Below are 23,868 nucleotides of genomic sequence, written 5' to 3'. Positions count from 1 at the left end.
GGCCGTCACCAGAGACTGGACTCCCTGAGGAGTAAGACTGTGACGCAGGGAAAGAACTTCCTGAAGAGGCAGGACAATGGTCCAGAGGGGAGTGCCAAGGCATGCGCGCGACACCAAGTGTGGAGTGGCACATGCATCACTAAGCCTAGGTGATGCGTTAGGTCCCTTCGTGAAGCACGCGGCAGTAGGCTCTGACGTTTCGTGTGGCGGTGATTTGTGGACGAGACGCGCGACAGTGATTCCTGGACGAGACACATGGCGATAACCTCTGGACGAGATGCGCGGTGATAGTCTGTGGTCGAGGCGCACGGTAAAAGTCTTGATGGGGCGTGGGACACTAGCCTTTTGATGAGGCATGCGACGCAAGTCTTTACGAGGGCCGCGACGATGATGCTTGGTCTCGGGCTTGGCCCGCCCCGGTTTGGTCTTATCGCCATCAAGAGCTGGGGAATGGAGCGTCATTCTGAGTTTGTCGGGGGCAGTTCGCGGTACCACGCGGTATAAAAAGGGGAGAAAGTTTACTGTTTTAACGAAGGGTAAAACTGTAGAAAACTTCGTAGAGAGAGAAGCTTTCTGGTGAGGGTTTTCTGACGAGCACTTCCTGGCCAAAACTTGCAGGGATAGGTCTTTAGGGATTTTTCTGGTGAGCTTCTGGAGGTGCGAAGCTTCGCAGCGTGATTGCGAACCTTTTTAGGAAGTGTCGAGGCTTTATGAGCAAGGAATAGGGCTTCTCGAGGCCTTAGCAGGATTTGCAGATGTGCCGTGTCGGAGTTCTAGTGCTCCTCCGGTCGTTTTGCTGCTAAAGGGGACGTCGCAGGGAGTTCAGAGGGCTTTGTCAACTCTCTGGTTGTTGAAGGAGAAGGAGAAGGGGTTGCATTGAGTTCACCGGAAACTTAGTAGAATTCCGGTGACTTTGGCAAACTGCTGAAGTGGGAAACGATGGAGAAGGGCAATCCGTAGGGTTGCAGCTTTCGGGGATTTCTGGTGGTTTTCGCCAACTCCAGCAACAAACAGAAGGCGGGAAGGATTTTCCCGGTGAACAGGGGTGGATTCCCCGACGGAGAGGGGAAACGCCGGTGGGAACCCGGAGGGTCGTGGGACCGTAACAGTCGCGAAGACAGAGGGTCGTGGGGCGGCGAACGGTCACCCTCCGCACGCGCGGCGATGGCCATGCCGCAAGTGTCGGGTGGCGTTTCCGGATTTCAAGGGTCGCACGTGCGGCACGTGGTGACAGTTGTAGCAAGGCATTAATACGCCTTGGTTCGCGAGACGTCGATAGTCCTTGGCTGATCGTGAGACGTCGATTCCCTCCTGGTGGTGATAGTCTTGCCTTTGACTGCGAGACGATGATTGCATCTCAGTGGGCAGACGACGATAGTCCCGCCTGATGAGTGCAGTTTCTTCGTGACCGGGTGAATAGTTTATGCTTTTGGATAAAAGCCCTCTGACACATGCCTTCTCCACGATCAGCTAAGGTCTCTAAAGCTTTCAGGGTGCAGGCCTCTTCAAACAGGGGCCTCGTCTTTGAGGACGAAGAGCCCCTTTTTACTGAGAATGAACTGCATCCCTCTCCTCAACATCTTGTCTCCGGAGGTGAGTGCGAGTACAGCCTGGTAATCATGGGCAACAAGGCGATCCCTCTTGCCACCTTGAGAGGGAGTCGTGCACGTTCTGCTCGTAGGGAACCAATCATAGGTTCAGCCTTTGTAGTCACCTCCTTTTCTGGGCAAGTCATTCACCCTCTTGTCTGGCGCATCTGGGGAGGCTTTGTTGTATTGCAGGCTGTGATGCCCTTTCCTGCACAAGTCACCAGGCTTAATTGCCATAATGTCTCTACAGACAACAGCCGTGATCTTCTTAGAGCCACTTATCAACTTTTCAGCCAGGCTTCTCTCTTCAAGCTGATCATGTTCCCTTCTTTGGCGAAGAGGCTGATAGACAACCTCTTAGACTTCGATGTTCCTTGCGCAGACTTGTTCAAAGTGAAAGTGATTGAGATGGCTCATCAAGCTAGGGAAGTTCTGTATTTAGAAGAATCAGCTTCTACTGAGGAGTATCTCTCTATCAGACTACTTAGATTCTTTCTCGAGCCTTTAACTGTCACAGATTCTGTGGTGGAACACTTGGGTAACCTTAGAACCAGCCTGCTCATGCGTCAGTTCGTTCATCCTGATTTCTAGATTTTGCCTTCAGAGGTTCCCTCGATTGCTAAAGAAATCGCATGCTTTGAGAATGAGGATGACATGACGATTCGTGAATGCAACATCAGCGATTTGCAAAGCTTGATTATTGTGGCCCGCGAGGTGGGAAAGGACCTATTTTCATCTCAGTTGGTGCATGGGGAATATCCTCCTTTGGTTAGAAAGTTTGCACTCCTCCAGGCGGCAGCTTTGAAGGACGGGATCAAGTGGGCACAACAGGACCATTATAGGCTTAGCTTTGAGATTTGACCGGATATTTCTATTCATAGCTCTTTGTACCCAAATAGCGATAGAATCCCCCTTTTTGCCTTTTTGCTAATATTTGTAACCATCTTTGATTGATGAATGAAATGACTGTTTTCTCTTCCCTGTGCATGGCATGTCTTTTGTTCCCTCTTTTTCTTCTTCATTTCATTGCTTCCGCTCTTTCATGGTTTTAGACGAGAGAGAATAGCCTACTCCTTGCTTCGTTTTGTGGCAGCCTGCTGTGGCTTCAATGACCTCGAATGGGGGAGCAGTGGCTTTCGCACCCCTTAGTGTTTGATTGGAGAGGGACTCATAATTCATGGCTTCCTCACCCCTTCGATTCGAGGTGCATTAGTCTTGAACTCATCATAAGTTTTAGTCTCAGGGACAAACTTCTTTAAGTGCTGAGAGTTTGAGTCGGGAGATTGCTGACGAGGGTTGCCGTGGTGCTTGAACAATCCCTCGACACGAACTGCCTTAGAGATGAGCTCTGACATGGAGGGTAGATTGGATGCCTTGACATGTAGGGCGATCTCGGGAAGCATGTTTCGTATGCCGGTGTGGACTGCTTCCTTCTCGATCTTGGGAGTGGCGTGAAAGGTCGCTAGCTCTCTCCATCGGATGATGAACTTGTCAACCGGCTCACCAGGGTCTTGCATCAAAGTGAGGAGCTCGATGGTTTCCACATTCCTTTGGACTTCGTAGAAGTAGAACAACTGCTCCATTTCTTGTCAAGTGTACACCGAGTTTGGCTGCAGCCGAGCATACCATTGGAAGGATGGTCCTTTGAGAGTCTCGACGAACTGGTGGAGGAGGGGACGTCCATTAGTTGCTGTCTCCCGGCAGGCCGCTGGGAAGTGGGCTGTATGCTGGTGAGAGACGTGGTACCATTGAACAGGGGGAGTTTCCCTTTTTGGTAGTTCGGGGAAAACGACACCTGGTCAACGTACGAAGGATACGACTTTTGGTAGAGTGGCATCTCCTACATGCCCGGGACCTTGTTGTTGAGGCTATGGGCCACCATAGTATCTATGTCAGTTTGGGAGACCTTGTGAGAAGAGGCGCTGTCTTGGGAGATTGGAGGGGGAGTTTGCCTATTAGCTATGTCCTCACCGGTCGGGGAATCAGACGAAGAAGGGGACCTAAAGGCCTCTAGGCTCTCCATCTTCCGAGGATGGCTTGCATCATTTCCTCGAACTTGTTCATCCGCTCCTCCGGAGTGTCGTTCGAGTCAATGATCACCATGACACTGACCGTTTCTTCTGGAAGGTTAGAGTCAGGTGATGCAGCGGACTGCCGAGACTGGCGAGTCGTGCGTGGCACGTCTGTCTGGAGGGGCTCAACTTGCCCCGACTGAACTCGGGCTTTGTTTGCTGATCTTGTGAGGACCGGTTCTTGACGGTCTTGGGACCGTGACTTCTGGGTGGTGATCACCGAACAGTATTTCTAGACTTGCTCAGGTTCTGGAGTTTGAAGAGGGAAGAAGGGATTACAAGGCAGGAGGTCGTTAGGGGTGGTAACCTCGACTGCCTTGGTGGTTTCCCTGGTCAAGATCTGTAAGCCTCTTTTCTGCTTGATCCTGAGGCGGCTGTGGACCTCAGTCCAGAACCGAGCTGAGACCTGGATTGCCCCGTTTTCTTTGAGCATGCGAGGGCCATGTCTATGAGCTGGAGCAGGGAGTGGGTCCTAAGGATGGAGGGCAGCTTGGGTTCCTGTCTTGGAGGCCGGAGGCCTCTGTCTGACATCAAGCCGTTGCCCCTAATTCCTTTGTGAGGCTCGGGTGTTTGGTTGACCTGGGGTTGGCTCAAGATGGTACTCTTAGGGAAGACCTTTGAGTAACAAGGCTGGAGGTGCTTGCTTGGCGTCGGGGACATGGCGAAGGAAGAAGCAGGTTCGTGACTCCGCCTGAGTCGGGATCCGATAGGTATCTGCAAAGATGGTGAGTGTGCACCTTTAGGGTTAGCCGTCGGTCAATGGGATCGACCTGAGGAGGTCGAGACCCACGAGCTTGTGTTTGTGGGGGATGAGGCGGGAGCTTGTCTCTCACAAGGTGAAGCTGTGTGTGCCGGGAGGGAAGACGGAACAGTCGACCCTCCTGTGCTCGAGGTGGCATAGAGCTAGCCCTGCCTTGAGCTGTGGAAAGTGAATGCTGGATCGTGAGTCCTAACTCAGAAGTAGAGCAGGGAAGGAGGCTTGAGCGACTCACTTCCCTAGGATAGCCACGAGTGCAGGGATAAGGAAGTTCCTGACCCGGATCAACGGGTTGAACAACCCAGGTGCCATAGAAATAGGTGCAGAAAGTAAAAAAAGAAGTTGGTCAAACAAGAGCGAACTGACTAAGGGGTAGTAAGTTCCCCAATGGAGTCGCCAAGCTGGTTAGGTGCCTCAATCTCACCCTTCGGATCTAAGTGATCTGGCGGCACATGTCACGGGTTTCTAGTGAACTCGGGATTTTAGATCGCTCTCTTTGAACCTTGTCGAGGGCAAAGGCAGGTATACCAACCAATGAGAGGAATTTTAGGTGGGTTCAGGACTTACTCGGGCTAGCTCGTGTGGGCGCGTCTTAGATCACGAAGAAAGTCCCCCTACCTGCTTGAGCTGGTTTGGAATCGCTTCCCTTGACCTGTAATCCTCTTGTTTTTCTTCACAACACTTCTATGGTTAATTTGTAAGCGCTTGTCTTAGGGCAGTACACGTTCACATGAGAAGGCGATGAAGTGCAAGGTTCAGTGAAAGATAGAAAAGAGAAGAGAGCTTGACGTAGGAGTGAGACTAGCATGACAGTCAGAAATTACCGACTCGGAGTGGCAGCAAGACGGACATGGTTCTCGGGACCAGCACGGCAGCAATACTACTCGAAACCGTGGTTGGCGTGTCGGTGATAGGCTAGGTCTACTCGCAATCAAGTGAGAGGAGAAAGAGGTGAAGAGGAGAGAACCAGACGACAAAGAGAAGGGAAAGCCTGAACGTCAATAGGCATCGCGGTGGGCAATGTAAGGAGACGACGCATCCCTTGTGGACGGCGTCAACTCTTGACGAGGCACACGGCGAAAGCTTCTCCTAGGTTGCACGACGATAGGCACGGGACGCAGGGAGAATGGCGATGGGCGCCGGTTGCGCGGAGGAAGCTCGCAGACTGCGATGGGTGTCACCAGAGCCTCTAGCGGGTGGCGATAGGTATCGTCGTCTCCGCTAGACGTGCAGTATAAGAGGACCCCTGCAGGCGGCAACAAGCTCTGCCGTCTGGGTTCTTCGTCGAGACTTCACAGCTATGTCTGTGGACGGCGATAGGCAGTGCCTACAGACTTCACTGGAAGAAAGAGACAGACGAATAGAAGGGGAGGGGGACTCGTGCATGGTGCTGTCATCGCCATGCATAACCTGTGGGACCAAGGGAGAGGCATGCACGGCACTGCCACTGCCGTGCAAGACCTTTGCAAGGAACTCAGACAAAGAAGAGGGAACAGAGAGGGGAGAAGAGAGAGAGAAGAAAAGAAAAAGAAGAGAGAAGGTTTACCTCAACCATAGGGGTACCGGTTAAAAAGTTTCTCTCACCTCACTCTCTCAAACGCGACAACACAATGGTAAGAAAGAGAAACTTGTATTAAGTGAAACTCTCTCGTGTGTGTATGCCTCTGTCTCTTCTTTTCGTACAATGATGGTATGTATATATAGAAGTATTCCCCCAAACATGGATGGATGATCAAAAGTAACGCTATTTGCTGGAAATTAACATTAAATTAAATTAAAAGAAATTAGAAAATAGGGTACAAAATGACAGATTTGCCCATTCCTAACAAGTCGTGGAATTCCAGAGCAGTCCTTATGTTGCCCTAAGACTTGCGTGATCTTGCATGGCTGATCCGGGGTCGTTCTGATACCTGATTGATCGTAAGATGATTGTTTTCTTGTAAGGTTCGCGATGACGATCGATTTGATACCAACTTCGAGCCATGGATCGTGTTTTTGGTGCACAATCATGTGACTTGAAATTTGAGTAGATCTTGAAACTTTGGATCAATAGTGTGTTCGTTCCTCGATGTTTTTTTGTGTTTTCTTCACTAAATCACACTGAGCATGCCACTACGATCACGGGGCATCAAACGCAGCTCGATTCCGTTGCTTAACGAAGACTTTGCATGTTTGGAATTTTGGCCGGAATCAAGGATTCGGGCGACGGAATTTGCAGTCTGTTTGTTGGCTTCGTGTGCAGAATCCGACCGTTAATCATGTACGGGGTTCGGGTCAGAGATGGCCCGAGACCTTACACCCGCAATGGAATTGGTCTCGTGTTGATCGGGCTCGCGAGCAGGGTGATTTAGCCAGTTGAGCGAGGTATGATGCTGTCGATTTTTCTGCATATTTCTTCACGGATCAACAACTTCTCTCTAGCTTTTCTTCGCGCTCAGGTATCATCACGGGGGTTGCCACATAACAAATTGCTCGTCTTGACTGGACGAACATGCTAACCGAATTTGAGCGCGATCCGACTTAGGACGAGTGAGATATGAGCGTCGAAAGTCCCTTCAATGGTGTAGTGTTGCAGGGTGGTCGCACGGAAATAGCGTGCGGCTTCTCTTGTTTTACTCTTTCGCCTGTAACTTCTTCCTGGAATGTCCGTTTGAGCTGAAACTTTACCCCTGGGGGTTTTCAACCGTGACGGATCCAATGGTGGTGGTCCCACAACAATTTGAGACGCTGAAAATGTAGCTCTAGTTATAGGAGTCCGTTTCAGGGTGCTCGAGGCCGATTCTGCCGGAACTGTTTCTCAGTCTGCATTGCTTTAAACATTTTGGAATGCGGTGAAACTTGGCTGGAGAGTCTTGAGAGACCTCATGAAGATCTTGGCAAGTTCTGGGGCTGTTATGAGAATGTCCGAATTTCCACTACTTGCTAAGCCTTTTTTGAGTGGACGCCGCATATTGATGAAAAATACCTTCCAACAAAGAGGAGTAGGGAATAGGAGAGGGTTGGAGGGTTAGCGGTTGGGATGGGTCAGATGGGTTGGGAGAAAGGGAAGGGTAAGAGGGATCTGGTCGTAGGGAACCAGAGGTTTTGCGGCAGAGCTGGGGTTGGAAGAGAGGGAACAGGAGAAGCCGAGGGGGTTAACCAAGGGAGGGGAAGTCAAGTTAACATTAAGGGGAGGCAGGGGTTTTGCGTGAAATGAGGTGCAGTTAAGCCATGTGTCACCTTCTAGAGAAAAGCGATCAATGGCGGGGTGCTGTTGGGGTGACTCACTTAGTGGGTTTGGTAGGATAGAGGCTGGAGGATTGATGGGAAAAGGCTGGAGGGGTAAAGGGGGTGGGTGACAAAGTCTGAGGAACAGAAAGAGGCGGTGATGGAGACAGATTGGCAACATCGGTCATCAGAAGGTCCGGGGTCACAGACTCCGTCAGGGACAAGAGTAGGGGCGTAGTCGGTGCAACCGACAGGTGGGCGTCGGTCAAAGACAAGTGTGAGGGTGAAGGCGGCTGCAGTAGAAGGCGAGGGGTGGGTGTCGAAAACGACAGGTGGGCATCGGACGAAGACAGGTGGGGGGGAAGGCGATGAGTGTGCAGGGTGGGGGGGCTCGAGAGGACACGTAGAAAGGGAGGCTGAAGTGTGGCAGGGGGGTAATAATGATGGTGGCTTAGGACATAATGCATTCGAAGAGACGGGCTGCGGGAGGAAAGAGGAGGATGGGCCGGGTCGACCCTGTTGGCCCGAAGAGGGGGGGGAGGGGTTAGAGTCCTCCACCACTTCTCTCCTGGGTCGATGGGGTGAGGGGGGATTGACAAAAAGAGGTGACCCGGTCAAGGCATTGGAATTCGGGTCAGTTGAGGCCTGCGAGCTCGATGAAAGCTTTGAATGCTTGGTGTCCAGTACCTTTCACCTGGATTGGTCGTGGTATTGGACACGTGGACGCCAGTACAACTTCCTCAGTGGAAATTGTCCCGGGTTGCTCGCTTTGAGTTGGGCCCGGTCCGGAGGACGCCGGTGGGGCCTCTTGCGGTGTCTCTTTATTCTGGTCACCAGAGTCCAGGGTTGAGCGGAGGTTTTCGATGCTGGGTTACTGCTTGCTTGTTGAAGAAAATGGGGTGGGGGGTGTGAGGTCGACGACCACGAAACGGAGACAGGGTAGTAGAGCTCTTCTATTTCGAGCCAAACAGTTTGTGGGATCCGACTAGTATCTAAAACTTCCAAGAGGAGTCGAATGGAGCCCAGAGGAAGAGTCTCCAGTGAAATCCAGTGAATGGATACCAGAGAACCACAAGCAGCCGCCACTCTCCGAAAAGTTTCGAGGGCCCATGCATGAAGGGGGATGTGATTTAGGGTAAGCCATACTCTTTGTGTTCTGAAAGAGCCTTCTTTAGGCGACCACGCCCGAAGTAGACAGGAGGCCCCTTTGAAGGAAGGGCAAGTGGCTTCCTGTAATGCATGTTGGGCTTCATCTGGTGAAGGAAAGGAGAAAAGGAAGTCGTCACTAGATAGGCATCTGCAGGTTAAGTTTGGCTCCTTCCAAAGTCTTCTGGCCCAATTTTCTCTCCCTCTTAGATCATCACGTGCAGGTTGGAAACTTCCTACTAGCGACGCTAGGAGTTGAGATTTGTTCTTCGAAGTCTCTTTAGAAGGGGAGTGGATGCAGGAAGGGAGGAAGGGAGAACCAACAGAGGAAGAAGAGTGGCCTCTTAAGGGCGAAGGGATGGTGGGAGGAGAAATGGTAGGAGTTTTGTTTGAGGCAACTGCTTGTGCAAAAGAGACTTTTGAGAGTGAGGCGAAACAAGCAAGGTGCACTTTGGATGTGGGTGGGCAGTTATCTGGGGCTGGGATGTATCCAATGAGGAGGGCTTAGGGCGAGGGGGAGAAGTAGGAGGGTTAACGGGTGGTGGTGGGGGAAGGTAGGTTTTAGGATACATGTCATAGATATTGTTCCAGGTGAGGGGGTGGAGACGAAAACAACGAACACTGGATCTCCTCCCCATTCATTCCTCCTTTCGGCAAGGATGGCATGGGAAGTGGAAGGATGGATACTAGGCTGTCGTACTTATTTAACAAATTTATTGTACTCTTCTTTTGTAAATACTAAACACAATAGAGCCACCAGCGGAATTTGATTGTAGTTATTGTCACTAGGTCCATTCAGATAAACATCATTCTTAGATCTATAACTTGATTTGCCCAAATAAGTTTAATAATCTTATCCCAACACTTATCAACTGTACGATTATGCTTTCGAGTTCTACGACCCCTGCCTCCATCACCTCTACTACGACCTTTTTTCTCAGTCACGACTACACCCCTTACCTCTACCTCCATCACCTCTTCCCACAAACATATTCAATGGTGATCCATCACTAATATTCTAAGTCAAAAAAAGATTAAGAGGCAGATATGTTGACACGTTGAATGCACATGCATATTATTAAAGAGATGACAACTCACTGGTTGCCAAAATTTGTCAATAAACAGAGAATGGTACTCAAGGTTAAGACTTGATAAAAATTTGGCAACTCCGAATTCTTCATGTTGCTTTCTTTGTAATTCTACATCACCATATGTAGGTTGATCAACATTCAGCTCTTCCCACATATCTTTAAAGCATTATATTTTTCACTGACACTCTTATCGCCTTATTGCAATTGAAACATTTTCTCGAACAGTTCAAATACAGAAGAGATGTTCTTATCTAATGAATGTGTTTGTTTTAGAATGTCCCAAATTTCTTTAGCAGTATTAAGAAACATCACATTTGCACTTATTTGAGCTCCATACTACTCCACAAACAAGTCATGATTATGCAATTCTCTATCATCTACTCTTCATATCTACTATCGGACTCACTAGGATTGTTTTCAGTCAAGTACTTCAATTCCCCCCTAGCACCATGGAATACCTTAATAGATTGAGCTCATACGGTATAATTGGACTTATTTAATTTTGTTGAAGTAATTTGTATCCCCACGTATTCAGGAAAGACGGAAGGTTCCAAGTTTAGTTTCATTAGTCATTTGGTATGAAATAAAAGATAAAGGAACCAACTAGGGTCATCTGAAGACAACCACTTATACCAAGTCTAGTGGAATGACAGGAACTATTTTTCTTTCTTAAAAAAAAGAAGATAGAGATCCCTATCTAATGTCCCAAATTTTCAAATGTTGCTTTTCCACATGCTAGTCTCAGTGGCGCAACATCTCGAACATCTGATCGCAATTTCCTTTGGTCTGGCAACATGGAGTCAAGGAAATATCATCTCATCTCTTTGAGCAAAATTTGCAAACCTAATGCCCTCGGTTGTCTCAGTATACGCATCCAGCATGGCAAATGGTGCTGCTTGGCAAATGGTGCTGGTAGCTAGCTATACAAGATGGTCAACTGTGCCAGCATGCCCTTTGCAACAAATATCATCTTACGCTTCTCCATGGCTGCTCCCAAGTGGGGCCTCTTAACTCCTCTGGTGCTTGGAGATCATGGCTTTGCAGCCTCTACCCATTTTAAGTCTCACATTTGTTTCCAACTCCAGAACTGACAATCGAATATGGTTTTGGTCAGACCTTTGGATTGGCCATAATGCCCTCATGGTTCGCTTTCATGACCCTTTTCGCCTTGTTAGAAACCCCTAGATTCTTCAATTGCTAAACTCCTTTCTATCGAAGGGAACTCCACAGCCTAGAATCCGAACTTCCATAGAAATCTCCGTGACAACAAAATCTTGGCCTTTCTGGAACTCTCCGCTCTTCTTCGTTCCTTCTATCTCCCCCCTCATGGCGAGGATAAAATCATCTCGTCTCCTACCCCTTCCAGAGTTTTCTCTGTTTCCTCCTTTTATTATAAACTTATTGCCTTTTCGCGGGACCCCTCACACCTACACTCTATTGTTGCCAAAGCTTGGATCCCTTTCATCCCCCCAAGATTCAAGTCTTCTATTGGATCACCTTGTCGGAGAGAGCCTTGGCAGTCGATCAGCTCCAAAGGAGAGGCATGATGATCCCTAATCACTGTTGCATGTGTCTGGAAGACGAGGAAACCAACTTGTACCTCTTCCTACACTACAAATCTGCTACTTTTCTGTGCGTTGACCTTCTTAAGTTGTTCAATTAGACCTAAGTGACACCCAAGTCTGCCCCAGCTCTTCCACCAAATGCGCTTCCTCCCGTGGCCCATATTAGTCACTATGCTTTAGAGAGCTTCGGTTGCTGCCACCCTTTGGAATATCTAGATAGAGCGCAACCATCGTAGTTTTCGCGGTCAGATCACCAACTCAAGGGCATCGACTAATAGTATCAGGTCCTTGGTCATCTTTTGGGCCATCAACCACAACCGCTTCAAGCTCCTTTCCACTTCTGACTTCCATCTTAATTAGGTAGCTATTCTCCACCCTGCACTTCCCTTTGGAGATTGTCGGACCCAGACCACGTCAAGCGCAACTTCGATGGTTGCTCCCTTCGCAACCCGGGCCCAGCGTGTATCGGGGCCATCTTCAGAAACCATGAAGGCACCTTCGTCTTCTCGTTCGCTCTCCTATTGGTTGAGTGGACGCCACCATAGAAGGGGCTCTTTAGGCGACTCTTTAGCGCACATGTCTTTGTCATCTTGGGGACTTGTTTTTTTATAATCACTTGCTTGTCTAGCATTTTTTGATACTACCACTGGGGGGGTGGTATTCTTATAGTGCTCTCTTTATGGGTAACCAATTTTTTGTGACCTGTAAATCCTTTACACTTAATATTGAGTTAACAATTTTCAAGGGAGAGAGAGAGAGAGAGAGAGAGAGAGAGAGAGAGAGAGAGAGAGACTTATTACTCAGAGCATAGTCACTTTCTCACACTTGACCAAACTAAGGCAATAACCCATCATCCAAATCTGAGCATCAACATGTTGCCACTCTCTGAGTAGACTAGAGCAACACCTTAACAGGTTTTTGAGAGAAGCTTTGGCGAATCATTCACGGTTGCTTACAAACTTTTATCTCGATCATCACATGAACAACAACATCACCACACTAAACGCACAACCCCATGAGTTTTTGCACACACAAAAATGAAAAGAAAAGAAAAAATAAATAAAAGGAGAAAACCCCATGGTTTGGATCAAACAGCGTAGGAAGTAACCCTTTTATAAGATAGACAAGAAAATCCCGATGGAGGAAATATTTAGGGTAGAGAACAAAAGCAAGAGGGAAGAAAATGATTCTGATATCATGTTAAAGAAAGAAGGTGGTGGGGGGGCGCAGGAGAGATGAAAAGAAAAGAGGGAGAGGAAGTGAGAGTTATGTGATTCTCCGATAAATTTCACGCACCTCTCAAATATCTTTTATATTAGTAAAATTAGAGAAAGCCAAAACTGCCTATATGAATTGGAAATAGGACATATAGGTCGTATTAACTTAAATATAAGAGAAATAAAAATAATAAAATGGATTTTTAATACTTTCTATTTTCATTACTGCATTAGTTGGACACTTATTCACACAAATTGTGTGACTATTGAATTGATTTTGCTTTATTTTTCTTGATTGCTTCATGCTTGACGATCCAGTTTGATTTCATAATGCATTTTGTTCTATCTCATTGGTGCCCTACTTGGATACTTGAAGCTTTGTTAAATCAGCGGATTGATTTATGGAGCTCAATAAATGGTCGATGTGAACAAATTTCTCTGTTATGGTGATATAAAAGTTAGAAAAGAGGAAATGGGAAACTTTTAAAGAGAAAATGGATAAAATAGTAAGTCGTTGTCGTTAAAGCCTTTTCCCAAGTAATTGGGGTCGCCTACACAAATCCTAGTATGTCATTCTGCTCTATGAAGGGCAATACTCTCATTGAGGCCATAAGTCCCCATATATTTTTTCACTACTTCCAACTATGTACTTTTGGGCCTACCCCTTGCCATTTTTAAGCCTTCTACTTGAACTAACTTGCACCTCTTTACAGGTGTTTTACTGGATTTGTGCCACATATGGCCAGCCCACCTAACTCTACTCTCTCATCTTATCACCTATTGGTACCACACCTAAATTTTACTTAACGTATTCATTTCGAATTCTATCCCTTCTTGTCTTTCCACTCATCCATCTCAACATCCTCATCTTCGCTGCACTCATTCTATGGGTATATTGTTTTTACATTCTATCCCATAGAGCAAAACTGGCCTCACCGTTGTCTTATAAAACTTGCCCTTTAGCTTCATTGATATACGACCATCACATAAAATTCCAGTTGTACATCTCCACTTCACCCACTCATCTTTAATTTTGTGTGCAACATTTTTCTCAATCTCTCAATTTTCCTGAATTATCGACCCACGATATCGAAAGTGTGCGTTTTTTGATATTTCCTGGCCATCAATTTTCACTACTTCCCCATCTCTACTCCTATTATTAAATTTGCTTTCCATATACTCTGTCTTAGTTCGGCTAATTTTAAAATCTTGCATCCCTCCCAAGTTCTAACTTTGTGCTGACGCCGTTTCGGGTCTCAACGATCAAAACTATGTCATATGTGAATAAGATACACCATAGTACCTCATCTTGTAGATGCCTAGTTAAGTTATCCGTGACTAAGAGAAAGGGACGGGCTCAATGCTGACCCCTATTGTTGATCTATTGTCATTGAAAACTCACTCATTTCTTCGCTAGTTGTTCGTACACTACACAACGCTCCATTGTACATATCTCTCACTAAGTCGATGTAGTGTCAGGAGACTCCTTTTGTTTTAAACACCCACCAAATCAAATCTCGAGGTACTCTGTAATAAGCTTTCTCTAGATCAATAAAGACCATGTGGAGGTCTTTTCCCTTCGTCCTAAACTTCTCAATCAGTTGCCTAAGTAGGAAACTACTCTCGGTTATTGACCTCCCCGGCATAAAATCGAATTGGCTTTTTGATGCACCCATTTCATGTCATAAATAGCCTTAGTTATTTACCCTGGTAAAGGAGTTTGGTTGTGTTAGTTAGGTAGTCAACGTAAAACTTTTCCAAAACTTACAATAAAACAAAAGTACAAAATTTATTAACGAAAAAAGTGAAGTGCTGGGGCCATTTCGTATATTAATGCTCAACCATGAGAGATATGGGTGAAATTGGCTTCTGATTCCAATTAATATAAAAATCTCTGGGTTTCTCCAAAATGAACATCCTCTCAAAAATAAATAAGGGAAAAAAAGCGTGGACAGACATGTATACAGCCAGGTCTTGGCAGTGATCTCTAAAAATAAGCTGAGTTGGAAAAATCATTAGAATATTAAGCCAATTTATATCCGATTTGATTTGAATTGCTCATTATTGCCAAATTGTTTGATCTGATGTGATTTAACATGTTATTTCCTTTTAAATCATATTCTGCTTCTATCTCGGCCCTTCTAATTATAATGTATATGATTCCTTTTCATAAATTTGCTTGAACTACTTCTTCCACGGTGAGTTTGGCTGTGAGATCTAGTTCACTTGTCAGTTTCTTATGGTACATTCATTGGTTGGTTATGGTAGCCGATATAATTTGTTTTGTTTAAATGGGAAGTTAGTTTTTTTGACTTTCTGAGCAATAGTTCTTGTAGTTTTTACGTACGTTTTTTACTTTTTGAGCAGTAGTTCTTGTAGTTTTTACCTACTACTCATTTCACTTTGGGTTCATGCTTTCAGCATATTATTCAAGCCAGGCTGTTTAATATGCAATTGGACATGTTAGAAATCACTGTCTTTGTATTTTCTGCATGATACCCTTGCCATATTTATGACGTTCTTTCGTTTTTTTAAGGCACGCTAGCAGAGAAAGCTTTGCTTGCATTATTACCTCCTGAGGATAATTTCCCATACAGTGTACGCATCAATTCTGAAGTCATGGCTTCTGATGGATCAACGTCGATGGCCACAGTTTGTGGAGGTAGGCTTAAGCCAACTACTTATGATTACTGGTTTACTTATGATTACCGGTTCCATTGGCTATGATGTTGTTGACACCTATTGATTTGTACTGCTTGTATTCTATCATTTTTCTATTAGTTGATTTTCCAATCAACATTTTCTCTATATCATTGGGCAAAGAATCTAGTTCAAGATGTAACATTGATACAAAATCAATTGACGACCGGGGAGAGTCGACTTGGCGATTCTTTTATTTTCAATAACATAATTAACAACAAACAAAAAATAAGATAAGTTGTAATCGATATTTGTTTTTAATTTCATTGCAGATCCGATCCACTTCTCATCCTTTCTTTGATAGGTCACATTTCATCTAATTTAGCCACTGCACAATCATAATAATATGATACATTAATGCATAGATATTTAAATGTATATTTGATTTGGCATGTATCAATATACTTCATCGGAAATTGCCCCTCAACCTTCGATCACAGTGTCGAAGAAAGGGTGCAACTGCAATAGGCGCCGCCGGCGACCCCCCGCCCCCACCAGGGACACCAACCCCCTCCCACAACGGGCTGCCAGTTGGTGCCCATGTGTCAACTCCCTCAATCAGTCCGAGTAAAGGGGGTGGGCCACCGTGCTGGCAAAGCAGCCTACGACCCTGTTGCTCTTGATTGGCTCGAACCCCGAAGGTGGCGATCACACCGGCCCATCGCTGCCATCCCTTGCCGTTTCCCCTTCCCACCCTCGCCGACTCGGGAAGGAAGTTATGGCGGACTCTTCTCCCTCATCTTTATCGCTAGATGAACATGAGTGACCCGACCCGTCTTTCTCGAACCTTCCCACTTTCCCGCTCACATCCTCGACATCCGAGCCCTTCACTTTAATCTCTCCATACCCCCTTTCAGTTTAGCCCGCCACGTGTCTTCCTCAGCCGACCCTCCTGACACACCTAATCGCCTTCGCCGCCCCTCCTAGACCACCTGTCGCCCCAGCCGCCCATTCTGGCACACCTGTCCCCATCGCCCATTCCGTCCTTTTCTTCAAACCCTTTCCCGCCCAACCCCTTCGTCTCCTTGCTGCATTTCCTCTAGAATCAATCGCCCCCTCTACCTACGCCTTCCCACGTGTCGCCTCTCGAAGAGTCACCCCCATGTCTCTCTCCCCATGATGGTGTTACCTGGCCATGCCTCCCTCTCCCTCACCCTCACCCTCAGCCTTTGTTGACCTTGCCCGGCTCTCCACCTTCGTTCCCCCCTGTCACCCCCAGGCTACCATTCTTCAGACTCTCTCCCTTACCCCTAGAAACCTCGAAGCCCTCTCTGCTACCTCCCCACCCTCGGCGAACCCTAACCTGGAACCGTTTCCTCTGGCCCCATTTCCCTCTTCCTTTTCCACCTCTTTAAACCTTTCTCTATTGGCCTTGCTACCCTTGTCCTTTACTAGCTCCCCTCCCCCCCCTTTCTCCTTGACTTTCCTCCCCCTCAACTTAGAAGAACTCTTGGAACCAGCTCTGACGCACAAGCAGTCGGATGGCCCAACTCAAAACGGAAAAATGGGCAGGCACTTGCTCCCCTATGGCATTGTAGCAACTCACTCCATGGACCACTCTCCCCCAGACCTAGCTTTAATCTCCTCCTTGCTAGCCCCTCACCTCTCTTATACTCCCCACTTGGTCCATATCTGTAGGGTTTGCACCCTGCATTTTGCCTTGCCTTCCCACTCTCTGTTGAATTACCCCCTTTTTACCTCTGTCCAGGCCCACCATTTTCTCACCTTCCTCCCCTCTTTCTCTTATGGAACCCCCTCCCCTAGCTACCCCTCCTCCCCTACCCTCCTCCCCTCTTCTCTCCCCCCTACGCCCCGCCCTCTTCTCCTTCGATTCAGACCCAGGGGCTGCTCACCTCTTGCCCTCCTACGCCCTCAGAACTGCCTCCTATTGCACCGCTCCCTTCCCCCTCCACCTCCTCTTTGGTTACTCCTAGCTTTGCATTTCTCCCCCTGCCTGCCCCGGCCTTCCTAGAGCCTCTCCCTACTCTGCCCTTAGATCTCTACCCCATCAACCCAACCTCGCTTTTAGCTGACCCTGAAGTAGCGTCGATCGAGTCACCAAGAGAACCCATCTCTCCCTCTTCGGCCCTTGACAACATCGATGAGATCAACGAGGATGGGATAAACAGGGAGGAGGACAAAATGAAAGAAATGTATAGGATTATGGGGTTTTGACATGATGGCCCCGAAGGACCGGCTCACATGTTTCTACTCGCAGACGCTAGAGTCGACTGAAGGTGTGATTCAAAGGACAGAGAACTACTAAACTTGTTCTCCTCCAATTCCTAAGAGGGACAGTCTGCAAGCCGCCTCCCGCCCTCTTCTTCCACCGCTCGTCCGAGGAGGTCTTCTAGATTGGCCTCCTCCTCTACTTATGAAGATTCTTACGTGGAATGTAAGAGGTTCTGGACAGTCGTCCAAAAGCGATGCTGTCAAGGATTTTACCTCAAAACACCTTGCGATTCTTGCTCTCATAGAAACTAAACAACCAGAGCCCACTTTCCAGCTCATACGCCAGGTGTGGGGCAGAACACCCTTCTAGTGGGTCTCTCTGCCGGCGAATGGGGCATCAGGGGGCATCCTTCAGATCACACCCTTAAGTCCTTCCATATATAAGAGTTTTCCGTCACTATACTCCTTTCAAGTACATCAGACGGCTTCCCTTAGAAATTGACGGCCATCTACAGCCCCAATTCAGCCTCTCTCTGACACAGGCTTTGGTCAGAATTGGACCATGTAGCATCCCTGCCCCACCCAATTTGGTGCATGAGAGGAGATTTTAACGTCACCAGATGGTCCCATGAGAGGAACTCCTCGACCACAATCTCTCAGGACATGAGGGACTTCTCTGACTTTATTAGTCGAAATGAACTCCTAGACATCCCACTTCAAGGCAGTCGTTACACGTGGTCCAACCATGCTCCCAAACCTTCCCTCTCTAAATTAGATAGATTCCTCCTATCCTTGTTTTGGGAGGAACACTTTTCGAGATCTCATGCTTTGGCTTTACCCAAACCCACCTCTGACCACTGCCCCATCCTTCTAGATACCCTCGCAGTAAGGAGAGTCCCTAAACCCTTCAGATTTGAATTAGCTTGGCTTCAAGAGGAGTCCTCTTTACCCTGTGGAACTCCTTCACCTCTTAGGTCACGAGTAGAGAAAGCTATAGACTCCAGACCAAAATCCATCTCCTCAAAACCTCCCTCAAAACCTGGAGTAGCTTCGTCCCCGGCAACTACACTCAAATCAAATCTTCCCTTTTGAAAACCATCAAAGACCTTGACCATCTCGAGGAATCCAGATCTTTGAAATGCCACAGAGCTGGATCTTAGAACCAAAACTAAATTGGAATACCTCTCAACCCTCAAAAAAGAAGAACTTTACTGGTTCTAGAGATCAAGAGTAAATTGGTCGAAAGCAGGTGACCTTAATACAACCTTCTTCCATCGGATAGCTAATTGTAGTAGACGAGACAATACTATCTCGATGATCAAATCTAACCGTCGCTACCTGGTTCAACCAGAAGACATCGAGCTGGCAATCCTAGAGTCCTTTCAGACTCTCTATGCAGCTCCTTCTGGCCCAAGACCAAGAATGATGACCCTTGATTTCTTAACCCTCCCAGAAGACCGGGCTGTTTGGCTAGAGCAACCTTTCACTGAAGTAGAAATTATACACGCTATCGATGCCCTAGCCAAAGATAAAGCCCCCAGACCAGATGGATTCCGATAGCACCCTTTAAAGTATTCTGGGATACTTTCCGTCTTGATTTCACTAGGTTTTTGAGGAATTCTTCCACCGGGGAACTCTTCATAAAGCCATCAATGCCACCTACATAGCCCTTGTCCCCAAAGTCGAAGGGGAAGAGGAAATCAAGGATTTCTGCCCGCTCATCCTACTTAACTCTTCTTACAAAATTTTCGCCAAAGTCCTGGCCTCAAGGCTACAACAAGTCCTCCCTTTAATCATCTCATCATCTCAGATTGCCTTCATCAAAGATAGGCAGATTCTAGATGGGGCCTTAGTGGCTCCCGAATGCATCCACTCGAGGCACTTATATAAGAAACCAGGTCTAATCTTCAAAATTGACTGGGAGAAAGCATACGATCACATTGACTAGTCGATTCTGGAGGAGTCAATGGAAAGAATGGGCTTCTTGAACCGTTGGAGGAAGTGGATGAAAGGTTGCTACTCTCATCCTCACTTCTCAATCCTCATCAACGGAACCCCAAAAGACTTTTTTCCTTCCTCGAGGGGACTTCCCCAAGGGGACCCTCTCTCCCCCTTTTTGTTCGCTATCACAACGGAAGTCTTCAGCTGTTCGATTTCCTGCCTTTACCAGGTAGGCATCCTCTCCGACTTCAAGAGCAGCCCCATGGCCCAACAGTGTCTCACCTGCAATATGCAGATGACACCATGGTGTTCCTTGATACCTCTCCTAGAGAAGTTGACACCCTCAAGCTTTTTCTTAAATGATTCCAAGTAGCGACAGGGTTCAAAGTTAACATGGAAAATCTAAAATTTTGGGAGTTGCTCAAATGAATGCAGAAATAAGAGCGATCATTCTTAATTGGGAGTGCAAACTGGAGGATCTCCCCACAACCTACCTAGGTCTTCCACTGAGATTGGGGAAGCCAAAAAAGAGACAATGGTCTCATGTAATGGACAGGGTTGATAAGCGTTTAGCAGGTTGGAAAGGTAGATACCTCTCTTTGGCAGGTAGAGCCACCCTAATCAAAGCCACCCTGGCAAATTCTCCGGTTTATCTCATGTCCCTATTCCACATGCCATCTTTGGTGGCCAATCGCTTGGATCAGCTCATAAGAAACTTCCTCTGGTCAGGGCTGGTAGAAAAGATCAAATTTCACCTAGTATCGTGGGATAAGATTTGCCTACCCAAACACCAAGGAGGACTAGGGATTCGGGTCCTTAGAAAACACAATTTGTCACTCCTAGGGAATGGTGGTGGTGTCTAACCACTCAGCCAGACTCTCTTTGGGTTCAGGTCTTACGTAGAAAATATAGGATCCCGGAAGGAGCCTGGGTGCCAGAAAGGAGACAGCTTCATAGAGCCTCAGGAGCATGGAAATCTTTTGCCTCCTTCCTCTCACAATTCAAAAGGTACATCAGATTTCATCCAAGAGAAGGTACTAGAGTGCGCTTCTGGTCAGATCTATGGTTGGGACACACCCCACCTTGTGAAGTCTTTCCAGCCCTCTACACACTCACCTCAAACAAAGATTCTACCATTGTTGAGGAAATGGTATTGTTCGGAGGCCGAAGAGTATGGAACACGTCATTCAGAAGAGACCTATCTTAAGAGGAAACCAACCACTTCCAGTCGCTCAACAGTCTTACACTTGATCTTCATTTCGACACATGGGAGAGATGCCATGGTTTGGACTTCAGCCCCTTCAGGTTTCTTCACGGTAGCCTTCTTTTATAAGAGCCTTACCCAACCCCCTACCTTTCCCCTAAATCCCACCTTTGTACTGTCGAAAGTCTGGTCCACCATCGCCGCTTTCAATTGGATTGCTTGTTCTCAAAGGGCACTCACAGTGGACCAACTCCAAAAGGGAGGGATCTTAATCCCCAATAGATGTGCCCTGTGCCAATGTGAGGAGGAATCCAATCCCCACCTTTTTATTCTCTGCAATTTCACTCACGAACTTTGGAGCCAAGTGTTTTAACTCTTTGGTATCGAATGGGCCATGTCCCCAACGGTCAAGGCCCTGATTTCATACGATCTTGCGTCACATTGGCCGACGGCTGGAAGAACCCTATGGAAGGCTACCATAGCCGCGTCCATATGGGTAATCTGGGTAGAAAGAAATACCAGAATTTTTCAAGGTCACAAACTCCACATATCAGCACTCTTCCACAAGGCTACTTCTTTGGCAACCTTCTGGGCCTTAAACCACAAAGTGTTCTTGGGCATATCAGGGAACTTCTTCCTCAGCCAATGGAAAAGCATCATCCACCATCAACCGCGAAGGCTAAAAACCCTAACAAGTGGCTGCCACCACCAGAAGGACCATCAAGCTCAATTTTGATGGTTGTTCCCTTGGGAACCTTGGCCTGGCAGGAGCTTGGGGCGTCTTTAGAGACCACCATCGCAAATCCTCTTTACCTACTCTGAGCATCTTGGCCATAATGATTCTCATTACGCAAAAGCCATGGCCTTACTACTAGGTCCGAAAGGCTTCAACCGTTCCTGGGGTCCACACCTGTTAGTGGAAGGAGACTCACAAAATATTCTCTCTTGGGCAATTGGGACGACACCACCACCATGGTACCTAGCCACAATTTTTGATGAAATTGCTTACATTTGCAGGGATATGGACATCTCTTGAAAGCATATCTGGAGGACATCCAACAAGCTCGCAGATCTCATCGCGAAAGACGGAGCTAGAATCCAAGTAGAAGAACATGCCCGGTCCTACTCTTTTTTTTTTCTGGACCACAGGCACACAACATAGACTTTTTTGTATTCGGGCAAATCTATCAGCCTTGGTTTATTTTTTGAGAACTTCTTGTAAATCTTTGTAATCGGGCGCCATTTTTTGTACATGGCTGGTTGACGCATTTTTTACCGAGAGACACACCATGAGGGTGCTCTCGGATCATCTTATCTCTGTAATCTATCCCTTCATAGTTATACAAAGTTAACTTTCTCAACAAAAAGAAATATACATTACAATGTATTGTTTGTAATGGTTTCTACATGCTCAAGTTAATTTCTGAAATTGAAATTAAAGTCCAAGATTTGCCTTCAATGATTGTTATATTAGAATTTTGGGAGATTCTATGAAATTGAAGGGGAAGTTCTATAAGATGGTTGTAAGACCAACTATGCTTTATAAGACAAAATGTTTGGCGATCTAAAAATAAGATATCCATAGAATGAGTGTAACTGAGATGAGGATGTTGAGATGGAGTGCATTACAAGAAAGGATGGTAGTCTGAATGAATACATCCGAGGGAACATAGGGGTAGCTCTAATAGGCGATAAGATGAGAGAAAGTAGACTTAGATGGTTTGGCCATGCACTGTGTTGGCCTAGAGCAACACCGGTTTGGAGGGATGATTTGGTTCTAAGAGGAAAGCTTTGAAAGGGCAGCGGGAAGGCCCAAAGTGAGAAGAGATCTAGGGATTTATGGTTTGACTGGCGTTATGACCCTGGATAGAGCAGAATGATGAAATATGATTTATGTAGCAGACCTCAAATAGTTGGGATGACGCTCGGATGATGATAATAATTTATTATTATATTAGAATTTTGGAATGATATGGAAGATTTGATTCTTGTTACATTTGTGTAGATTAGGTTTTCTGTTTGAGTGCATTGTGATTTCTCGGCAGAAATATATAGTTCTTGGTTCCTGGCTGCGGCCCTTGCTACAAACTTACTATCACAGAAATTGACTACTATAGGTTTCATTTAAGGGTAATATTGGCTGTGTGGATGAATGCTTGTGCCTTGTAGACCTCCTGCTTTGGCCTACCAGTATGCCATGTATTGAATAAATAAACAATAAGAAACAAAAAAAAAAAAAAAAATGGAAAATTTGAGACCCTTGTAACCTTCGAGCTCTCCATCTCCATTACTGTATTAATCTGTTTCGCTCTAGTACATTATTTAGTTTCACAACACTGCAATTGTTACTTATCGGGAAAAGAAATAACTTGCACTTGTGCCCTCATTCAAAATGTTTTAGCTCTAGTTTTACATTGTGTATTTTATTCCATCTTATTTGATTACACTTACTTGAAAATGATGAGGAATTGACTACCGTGGTTAAATCATCGTTTGGTAACTTTCTAGGATAAATGGAGCTACTCTATTTAGTCTGGTTTACCCGGGTCTATGATTTGAATTCTGGACCAATCTGTTTAGTGTTTCCGAAAACATCAATGATCATTAGTAGACATTGATTTGCTTTATCTGATTCAGCAATCATTTCGTCATGATTGCTTGGTGACTTCGTTGTCATAAGATTGGCATGCATATCATTTTGCTGACTTGATTACATCTTACTTGAAAATGATGAGCAATTGACTACTGTGCTTAAGTAATTGTTTAGTAACTTTTTAGGACAAAAGGAGCTACTCTATTTAGTCTGGTTTACCCAGTTCTATGAATTGAATTCTTGACCAATATGTTCAGTGTTTCCGAAAACATCAATTATCATTAGCAGACATTGATATGCTTTATCTGATTCAGCAATCATTTCTTCATGAGTGCTTGGTGACTTCTTTGTCATAAGTTTAGTCTGCATATCATTTTGCTGACTTGCATGTCCTTGAAATTTTCAGGCAGCCTAGCTTTGATGGATGCTGGTGTCCCACTCAGGGAGCATGTTGCAGGAGTTTCTGTGGGGCTTATTAGTGAGGTGGATTCGTCTACTGGAACTATAAAGGATTACCGTATATTGACTGATATTTTGGTATGCAATATAAACTATGAAATCTGAATTTTTTTTTTTTTAGGGAAATTCAGTGGGGAATACAGGCCCCCTACCCT

At 46.3% G+C, this 23,868-nt stretch overlaps 1 protein-coding gene across 2 annotated transcripts in view; it reads left to right on the top strand.

Annotated features, from left to right (window-relative positions):
- Nucleotides 1-23,868, top strand: part of LOC18426556 (polyribonucleotide nucleotidyltransferase) — a 101,229-nt gene that overhangs the window by 58,086 nt on the left and 19,275 nt on the right. For both annotated transcript variants that reach the window (XM_088848040.1, XM_006833199.4), the window contains exons 10-11: nt 15,181-15,306; nt 23,661-23,791. In XM_088848040.1, coding sequence (XP_088704166.1) covers nt 15,181-15,306; nt 23,661-23,791 — 257 coding nt within the window. The remainder of the gene's footprint in view (nt 1-15,180; nt 15,307-23,660; nt 23,792-23,868) is intronic.

This window comes from Amborella trichopoda, chromosome 9 (assembly GCF_054954075.1).
Source record: "Amborella trichopoda isolate Santa Cruz 75 chromosome 9, AtrichopodaSantaCruz75HAP2 v2.0, whole genome shotgun sequence".
Taxonomy (NCBI): domain Eukaryota; kingdom Viridiplantae; phylum Streptophyta; class Magnoliopsida; order Amborellales; family Amborellaceae; genus Amborella; species Amborella trichopoda.
This window is presented reverse-complemented; position numbering and strand designations above follow the sequence as displayed.